The following is a 10414-nucleotide window of genomic DNA, read 5'->3' on the forward strand; positions in this document are numbered from 1 at the left end:
AATTGTTCCCACTGTGTTAGGGTGATGACACACAGTGCCTTTGTATACATTTGTGAGTGATAATGCGATTTGAGTGTTTTTAGACAGTTCCCAGTATTATGGCACAGTATTTTCTAGAATTTTGCCGTGTGTCACTGCCCTTAGACCATATTTGCTCTGGTTGCTTTTGGAGCATGCTGGCTGACCATATACTTATGCAATATCATCTATTCTAATTTCACCTACACTGTGGAAGTTGGGCATAGTAGCAGAGGGAAGGATTTTCTTGTCTTTTAATGTCCCATAAGACACATGAAAATGAAAAACTTTTTAAAAAAAAATATTGGCAGGTGTTAAAAGATTTGAATGTAATTTGTGTTAAAGGGAATATCCTCCTAAAACTGGTTTCTGTATAATGAAAGATATTGTTCTAAGCAATGTTCAGATATACATGTAATTAAAAATTGTATACTGTTTTTATTTGTACCATCGAAAGCAGAATATGTATGAATATTTATATTCTCTGCACTTTAAATTCTGACTGAAGCAGAAGCCAGCTCACTATTAGACCAGGTCTAGTCCCCTTTAGCAACCAATCAATAGCATTTACTGGGCACTTGTTTAAAACATGTATGGAGAAGGTGTTTGGATGCCTGAACATTCATTATTGTTAAAACAAAGTTACAATTGACAGGATTATTAACGTTTGTTATAACAATTCACCATGAGCACAAATATTACTCCCTCTGCCATATTTTAACATTTGTATTTTTTAGGTTCTATCCCTGGACCAATTGTGTTTGGGGTCGTAATAGACAGTAGTTGTATTTTATGGAATATAAATGAGTGTGGAGTAGAAGGAGCATGCTGGACTTACAAAAACTCAGAAATGTCATTGAATCTAGTATTCATCAGTAAGTAATTATGTTTAAATATTATATGGGGTCATGTAATAAGACACACTAAGGGGCTGATTTACTAATCCACGAATCCGAATCCCGAATGGGAAAAAAACGGATTGGAAACGAACATTTTGCGACTTTTTCGTATTTGTTGCGATTTTTTCGTCACCGTCACAACTTTTTTGTAGCCGTTACGACTTGCGCGAATTGTTGCGACTTTTTCATAGCCATTATGACTTTCGTGAATTGTCGCAACTTTTTCATAGCCATTATGACTTTCGTGAATTGTCGCGACTTTTGCATAGCCATTACGACTTTCGCGAATTGTCGCGACTTTTTCGTATGCAGCGCTCGAAAAATTCGCGACAATTCACGAAAAAGTCACAAAATACCGATCATTATGAAAAAAATGCATTTGGACGCTTTTCGGACGTTCGTGGATTAGTAAATGTGCCCCTTAGTTTGTCCAGGAATAGTAAACCATAGTAACCAATTAGCAGGTAGCATTTACTGGACATCTTTTTAGCAAACATTTTACCGGTTGCCATGTGTTACTGCTCCTGTGCAAACGTAGTGCCTTTTATTACATATGAGGGATAATGTCTTATCCTGAAACAAAGATCAGGTTATTGATGCATCATCATATGTTCCCATTTCCCCCCCATGCCTTGTGCTTTGATGTTTTTATGCTCTTGTTATGATTAAAGTCGAATCTTCACTTTGACTTTGAAGGTGCACCTTTTATTTGTTTTCTCAAGTTTATTGAGTTTACTCTCCTTTCAAGTGCTCCTCCCTGAACCTAGTGGCAAGTAAGGAAACTAAATTACAACTCAACTGGAGGAATTTAATTGATGCTACTTAGCAGTAGAACAAATAAATAGTTTGCTAGATGCAGATATACCACATAGATAGTAAACAGAGTCCCTGAGCTCTGTATACATAATATCATTGGGTCCCCCAATATAGCTTTTCAGGGCTCGAGGATATGAGGTCTGCCATGCTTTGCATGTGGTTAAAGTTCTAGATTTCACTGATGATTAGATTGAGTAATGAACTAAAAAGTTATACAATTAGAACAATAACAATACAAAGGCCATGATAAGTGCCAAGTTGTCACATTCAAGAACTGCTATAAGTACAGGTATGGGACCTATTATCCAGAATGTTTAGGACCTGTGGTTTTCCAGAAAGGGATCTTTCCATAATTTGAATCACCATACCTTAATTCCACTAAAAGATTATTTAAACATAAAATAAGCCCAATTGGGATTGTTTTGCCACAATATGGAATCATACAGCTTAGTATCCATCAGGGTACAAGGTACACCTTTATTAAAATGGAGTCTATTGGAGATGGCCTTCCGGCTTCAGGATATCTGGCCTGTAGTAGGTTGGGGGAAGACTGGATACATTTGCTTTTGTGCCAAACTTTATATTTTTTCATTAGGAATGCACAGAGAAACTGATTGTGTTCCTTCTCATATTCTAGGTGCAGCTTGCAAAGTGCTGACTATTGCATTTCTTTCTATTGCATTCTGCGTTTACAAACCTCCATCAAAGGGTACAGAAACTTTGGAAGACTCCCTTGAGAATCATTGTGAATTGTAAAATAAACTGCAAGCCAAAAAAGTCAAGTAGTCATGGATATACCAAGTAAAACAGAGTTAATAAGTTATACCGGAGTTCTGGAAAAAGAAACAAGGTCAAGATAAAAGAGTAATTAAATAATTGTGAATTTTTGTAACAGATAAATGTAGCACAACACTAAGGGGGCCATTTACTAATGGTCAGAATTTTTTTCTGATTCGGATTTTTTAACACGAAAAGTCACCAAAAAAAAGGGTTTTTTTTTAGATAATACTGCTAAAATTCAAATACAACAATTCACCAGCGAGATCATGTAGAAGTCAATGGCAGACGTCCCTTCCCTCGAGGATCCTTCTTTGCTTTGAAACTTTAGAGGTTTTTGAATTTTTATCAGTTTCTTTTGTGTGACAGTTTGAAAAAGTCATGGATTTGCGACTTTTCTGTGACTTTTTCCCACACATACTTTTTCGGTTCAGACTTTTTAGTAAATGTCAGACATTCATGGAAATTAGTTTATTCGTATTTTTAAAAAATAAAAAATGAGAAAAGTTAGATTTGCCCCTTAGGGACACATTTATAAAAATGTGAGTTTAGAGCTAAATGTATAAAAACTCACCCATGTTTTGTTCATTCCTATGCCCCTTAGGGTGTGTTTTTTTTTATTATTACTCTGAAAAGATCCGTCCCAATTCCAAAAAAATCCCAGTGCAACTGTTATTCCTTTAATGCTGTTATCATAATGCATACACTTATGTCTTATACATTTAGCTGACCAAATCCGTGAAGCTATGTTGTTCTTAGCCAACCAAATGACTCAGCTGGAACAATATCCCAATAATCTCTGATCTTGTATTGATTGAGGAAGGTGATTATTTTGACCCATACATGCAAGTTATTGGTAATTAGTGAGCTTCAGTACAGATGGATTTAGCCAAGTTAAAAGATATGGAGGGGCAAACTACTTGGGTAAATATAGTGACCTGATTTAGCAGTGAGAATAACAGTAAGAGGCAAAGCTACTTGTCCCATAATTGCTTGTGAAGTGAAAAAACATTCTTAATTCCAAAAGGGCAACGAGACCAGTACCTGGACCAACTTTATACTAACTGTCAGTGACCTTTTATTGTCTTATTTGCTAAAGAGCTTTTCTGAAACAATCTAATGTATCTGCCAATACAACCAATTTTGTGGAGAATTCCATAACTTCACAGCTCATTCTTTTTTCTATGATTTTTAATGGTTTGTCTAGTTAAAACTCTTCTCCAACCTTCTAGTCATCCTGCACCATCATCATTGAGGTGCAGCCCATTCCTGCAAAAGATCCTTCAGCCAACAGAACAACCAGCTCATTTATTATCTTTTATACATCTTACATCTTAAGTGATATAATGCCCAAGGTCCCTCTTCCCTACAATACTTTTTTAAAGTATCAATCTGTTAAAGCTCCCTCCCTAATGTCTGCCTCTCTAATGTGGCAAAGGTAAATATATTTCAGATATATGTATAACTTTATTTATATTGTGCTACAAGGAAACACACACTTACATGCATACAATCCATACAAGTGGGTGGATAACATACAGGCACAAATTGGAGCACACACAGTCACAAAAAGTGCACAAAGGTTTGGGCATTGGCCATAAAGTGCCCAGATTGGACCAGAAAGCAGGATCTTTTAGTTTCTTTTTGAAGAAATTAAGAGAGTGTTCCCTACAGAGGAATTCAGGGATGGGATAAGGTCCAGACTGTCTATGGCATCTTACAGTAACCCCTCTGGAATTTAAATAATTATTTAGGTGATTCTTGACTTTTTTTTATAACCCCTCACCCCAAAAACTAAAAACTTAAAGCCCCATGTAAAGCAGAAATATTGATGCCAGAATATACAGTAATTGCGTACGTATTTCATACGCTTTCCAACTTCTGATCTGACAAACAAAAATGAATAACCCCTGGGGAGAAAAGTAAAGCAGTGATGTAAATATTGTATATTAAGATGTAAAAAAAAAATCTTTTATAATAAAGTTGTATTTAATTCTGCTTACATGTCTTATGTGTTTTTTTTTATGCGGAGCACTTAAATATAATAAATATATAATAAAACAGTTGCCTGGGTGCAAATACAAATAGTGATAAAGATAGAAAGCATTGGACTCAACAGGCAAAAAATCAAAAAAGGTTTTATTTAAATCCCAATGTTTCACATTTTGTGACCTTTCTCAAGGAAAACAAACAATAAAGTGTTTGTATTTTATATATGGTATTTTGTATATACATATATTACACTGCCAGGTGTTTGTGTTCCATCTCACAGCTCGGTGCCACCCTGAGGCGGCCAAGTCGATGCCCTCCTCCCTCGTTTTGATTTTTTGCATTCCAGGAACTTTCAGTATTGCCTCAAAGCAATTCACATACTTCCTGGGGTTCTAAGCACTAGAATCCCTACAGTCTGGTGGTTGTTGCTTGGAGAACTACTCCTCTCTACTACTCACTGGAACACACAACTGCTCTTTCCAGCTCACCCTGTCTAAAAGGTCCTCATTCACAGGGCCTTCCTTCGAGTGCAGTTTTCTCCTTTATGAGAGCCTTCTGTTTCAGGTTTTTCAGCACATCCACCCCCTCATTTGAAAGGATTCCAAGGAGAAAAAAATACCTCCATCATCTTTTATGCCTAGGTACTGCCCCCACACCAACCCTGTGCCAATGGGAAAACATTCCTTACACAGGTGATGGGTTACACTTTCCACAGTAAGGGAAGTTGACTGTTACATCCCCACTTAGAACTTAACTGGGAGATGAGGGCAAATTTGTAATTTGTTTTTTTCTAGACAAAAATGTTCAGCACAGACAGTTTAATGAACTTCCTACACATTTGCAAAGAATAATGCTCAGGTTTGTTAAAGCATCTCACTCTTAGTCAAAAAAAACATGATTTTTTCTGTCATTAATGATTTTCCCCGCAGTGGTTTTCATACTGGCCATTAAACATTCATTCATGGCTCTGTTTGTGCTTAATTGTTATTATAATATATATTCATGTGATATTATTGGATATATGGTATGCAGCTTATTCAGTGGCACCTTTTATACATTCCCTAATTAGGAGCCTGACCTTTATCTTCACATTATATTACACAATGGGAGGATACATTTATTGGTGAAAATTTCTATACTTATATTTCTCACTTTACTACATACACACATCTGCGGCAGTAACAGATCTTTACAATGTTATCTTCAAACATAACATAATTAATACAGCTCGAATCAACGCTCCTACTGAATTTCACATTTTGTTACGCCTCTTTATGCTACACATATAAAATGTGTGGGTGCCCCCGTTAGTAGTTAGATTTGTTTTCAAAATAAATGAAAGGTTTTCACTTTCTTAATTGTGTTCCCACCATTCTCTTCCACTAGATGTCAGTGCTGTCTTTTTTTCAGGAGCATGCTGGATGAAACCACTAACGGCTTAAGATGGTCTTGAATGTCTATGTTTTTTTCCAGATATTTTCCACCATTTATTTCTATAATGTATTAAACAAGCTTTTTATGTACTTTAACAGACTAAAAGCAGTTATTTTTGCACTAAATATAGTTAAGGGTCCTGTTTAATATAATATCTATTATTCTATCATCAGTCTAGTGATACAACAGTAATGCTTTCCAACCTGCCCTCCCACCCATGCTTGAAGAGCAGAAAATCAGTTTACTTGCATGTCACCAACTTGATTGGTTAAGAAATGAATTTGCTTGACCGATCAAAAATTGGCAAACTGGTGACTGAGGGGTCACCTCTCCCCAAACCGTGGGGTGTTCAGGTACTGAGCTGAGGGTTAATTGGACCCTGGAGCCATCCATACTGGGGTCATGGGATTGAGTCACACATGGGTGTCATGCAGAAATCTAAAGAGGGGTCATGCATTAAGAAGTGACCTCCTTGACAGCTTAAAATTGCTCTGCTCATCATTTATCTATGGCAATGTATACTAATACAAACACACACCAGCATGGCAGAATAGTAGTTGTAAGTTCAGGCTTGGGTCCACTGAGAAGGAGTGACTGGGCTGTTCCATTGTAGGAGAATCACCACAATCTGTATAACTGTGTTTAGTTTTAAGTCTCCTTTACTTAAGTGCCTCCTCTAACCGTGGGCCAACTAAGCAACATAATATTGAGAGGTGTAAGTAATGCCGCAGGGGTTGCACGTGCAGTTTTTATTAAGGAAATTGAGCTAAACTGTCCTGGGGTGAAGTTGAAAATTTTACTTTGGTAAAATTACCTCTCTAAAACAATATATTTGCCTAAGTACATTGCAACTATATAACTACTATGTAGGCTATGAAATGCATGACTTCATTGCTGTGCCTTTACAATAAGGATAGACATTTAGGGGGAAAGCATAATTATGACTATTAATTATATAACTGCTGTAAACAACAAATGCAGAATTAGAATAACTGTGTAGAAATAGTAATACAATATACAATGTGGTGAGCTCTTATTTAACACTTTGATAAATATGCCCCTTAATTGCAAATAGTCATAGGCAGTAGGGGGGGCCAAACTGCATCAACAATTTTGCCAATAAAAAAACACCCAGTGACTTTAATGTATATGGAGTGAGAAAAAAAGTTGAGCGCTTAAAAAGTTGCATGCGTAAGAAAAAAATTGTCACACGTAAGAAAAAATTGTGCATAAAAAATTTGTTGCCGTCTAAAAAGTGGCGCTGTAGGAGTGAGAAAAAATGGGCATTGACTTTAATGCATTCGCAGGGAGAAAAAAAAAGTCATGCACGTAAGAAAACATTTTTTTGCCATAAAGAAAAATTGTCACGCGGAAGAAATTGTCGCACATTGACTTCAGCACATTTGGTGAATTTTTCGCTCATCACTACCCATTGCATAGTTAAAGCACTGATTGTAGATTGCAGCAAGGAGTTCTGCTTTCCTTGTGTTGTTCTGTGAATGACATTTCAAAAGCAAAGCAGCGCAGGGCTACCATTAACAGGTTATGTCAACTGTAAAAAATGTTCAGCAGCTGCTGGTTCCTCGTACCTGTCAGGCCTAGCAGCCCATTACAGGATTTGCTCAAGCTTTCTAAGCTGCTCATTGCAAATGCCTCTATGATTTGGTTTCTCAGAAGCTTTACATATTACAGATTGCCTACATGTTTGTAACACAAATGCCTTAACATGGCTCCTGTGGCAAATGCATTACCATTGCTTTTGTGTGACTGCATTCAGTGAATTTATCTCTCAGGCTGAAACTCCTAGATGGTTTGTAAGCCTTCCCTAATCATGTTCAGTTTATGTGAGCAATGCACTCCCTTGGAGCAGGTACCATAGCTTCCTCACAAACATGAAATGGCTTTGATGTTGGCATTTGTTTTCATCTTTTTTTTCTCCTTTTTGACATGACAATTAAATTCCTGAAACCTGACAATTAAATTCCTGAACCTGAACTGGGTAAATGAAACTGCATTTTGCATGTCTATGTTTTTTTGCACAATATGTAAAAAAAGCTTTATTAAGCACATAAAAACACAATGTTTTTAACTTATGTGTTATTATAGTACAGGTATAGGACCCATTATCCAGAATGCTCGGGACCAAGGGTATTCCGGATAAGGGGTCTTTCCGTAATTTGGATCTCCATACCTTAAGTCTACTAAAAAATTAATAAAACATTAATTAAACCCAATAGGATAGTTTTGCATCCAATAAGGATTATTTATATCTTAGTTGGAATCAATTACAAGGTACTGTTTTATTTCTACATAAAAAAAAGAAAATCAGTTTTAAAATTCTGAATTATTTGCTTATAATGGAGTCTATGGGAGACGGGCTTTCCGTAATTCGGAGCTTTCTGGATAACGGGTTTCCGGATAAGGGGTCCGATACCTGTAATGTGATCAGAGATATCAGGTATTAAGTACTTATATCCTCTTGCTACTTACTTTCTTCAGTAAGTATTTTCTCTTCTAAAAAATATTTAGAATTGTCCACTGTGAATTATTTTTTAAAATTATTATACAGTACATTAATTAAACAGGTCTTGTGGCTTAGGGTCCTAAATGTAGTTACATAGTTAATTTTGGTTGAAAAAACACAAAGGCTATTAAGTTCAACCCCTCCAAATTACCCCAGTAATCACTAGGAAGGACATTCCCCAACCTCACTGCCCTCACCGTGAAGAACCCCCTTCAAATGAAAGTTCTGTTCCTTTAATCTAAACAGGTGCCTCTGGTGCGCTAATCTTTTCAATGGGAAAAAGATCCCCTGCTTTCTGTCTGTAATGTCATTTTATGTACTTGTACAGAGTAATCATGCCCCCCACAAACGCATTTTCTCTAGAGAAGACAACCTTGACAACCTAGGACGGAAGCCCAAAACTGCATTGCATACTCAAGGTGAGGCCATATCAAAGACCTATGAAAATTATTTTTCCATCCCTCTAGTTAATGCCTTTTTAATATAAGACAGTACTTTATTTGCTTTAGTAGCCATTTCATGACACTGCCTAGAGTTACACAGGTTGTGATCCAAAAAATCCCCATATCCTTCTCAATTAAGGATACCCCCAACACATTGCCATTTAGTGTAGAACTTGCATTTATATTATTTCTACCAAAGTGCATAACCTCATTTAACCTCATTTTCCACTTGCCCAGTTTTCTAATTTAACTCTGCAAAATGCTTCTAGTTTTGTACAATTTAGTATCATCAGCAGAGACAGACAGAGATATTAGTTTTAATGCCCACCTCTAGGTCATTAATAAATAGGCTAAAATGCAAAGGTTCAAGAACATAAGGCATACGTAGGTTTCTTTTGCGGCTGATAAGTATGACTATATGTTGTACAGTTGTGATGCCCATTCATAATAGATGCCATCTATAACAGATGCTACACCTATTTTGATCTAATGCAATTCCAGAAGATAGACACTTGGGCTTAATTATAAATGCAGTGAAATGTCTTTTACCCATAACTGGGGTAAAAAAGAGGTTGCCCACCATACTGTAACTTTCACCAGTACACAGACAAATATGCTCCTTTTTCACACCGTTAGTGTTGGCTTCACTACCCACAAAGTTATGGTTGCAACCCATTTAGTTTTCCCTGGAATTAGCAGAAGATGCAGGCTGATAGTAATTCTACCATTTTTTTTTTGCGTCTATGTGTGCACATTATTAGAGTTGGAAGAATAGGTTCATTGACATTGATTGCAGGATGAGGGTGAGCATTTATAGATAAAAATACCCTTGTGAATTGCATCAATGCATGATTAAGTTTGAGTCCATTTTATCTCTTTGTAGTATCCTTTATAAAGAACCCCTTTTCTCTTTCTCTGTATTACAATGTCCAACCAAGTCACTTTCAGGTGGTAAGATTATCAGTATAATTTGTTTTCAGGTAATAAATATAGTAAAAACAAATTAGCACGTTGTGCTTTTTAAACAAATGTTGTAATATCAGGACCTTGGTTGTAAACTCTACTGGTGCAAAGACTGGTGTAAATTATGTACTATGTACTATCTCTGTAAAGTACTACAGACTATGTAGACGCTATATAAATAATATATAATAATACTCTGGAATAGACGTCCTGTTTTATTTGTGATCTAAAATTACCAGTTTTTCTTAACTCGTTATACAATGACTAAAACACAACCTCACCCCTTAGCTAGAACACAACATACTACCTGAATTGACTCCAGGAGCCTCTCACTACATGATATTTTTAGATATAATTGTATGTTTAACTTCTTTAACTCTCTTTAAGAAAAATCTCAGCTGTTACCTTCTGGAGTACTAAATCATTATTTTTTTTAGCCTTGCGCTTAAGGGCAAATACCCATACCTGGTGAACTCTTACCTTCCAATTTGTGCCTGTATGTTACCCAACCACTTAGATTGTAAGTTCTACGGGGCAGGGACCTCCTT

General features: G+C 36.3%; 1 protein-coding gene across 1 annotated transcript in view; it reads left to right on the forward strand.

Annotated features, from left to right (window-relative positions):
* slco4c1 (solute carrier organic anion transporter family member 4C1) overlaps window positions 1-4508 on the forward strand; it is a 35687-nt gene extending 31179 nt beyond the window's left edge. Inside the window, exons 12-13 of the mRNA XM_002933444.5 lie at window positions 756-893; window positions 2371-4508. Coding sequence (XP_002933490.4) covers window positions 756-893; window positions 2371-2489 — 257 coding nt within the window. The 3' untranslated portion in view covers window positions 2490-4508. The remainder of the gene's footprint in view (window positions 1-755; window positions 894-2370) is intronic.
* The last annotated feature ends 5906 nt before the right edge of the window (window positions 4509-10414 follow it).

The sequence above is a fragment of the Xenopus tropicalis genome, chromosome 1 (genome assembly GCF_000004195.4).
Source record: "Xenopus tropicalis strain Nigerian chromosome 1, UCB_Xtro_10.0, whole genome shotgun sequence".
NCBI lineage: Eukaryota > Metazoa > Chordata > Amphibia > Anura > Pipidae > Xenopus > Xenopus tropicalis.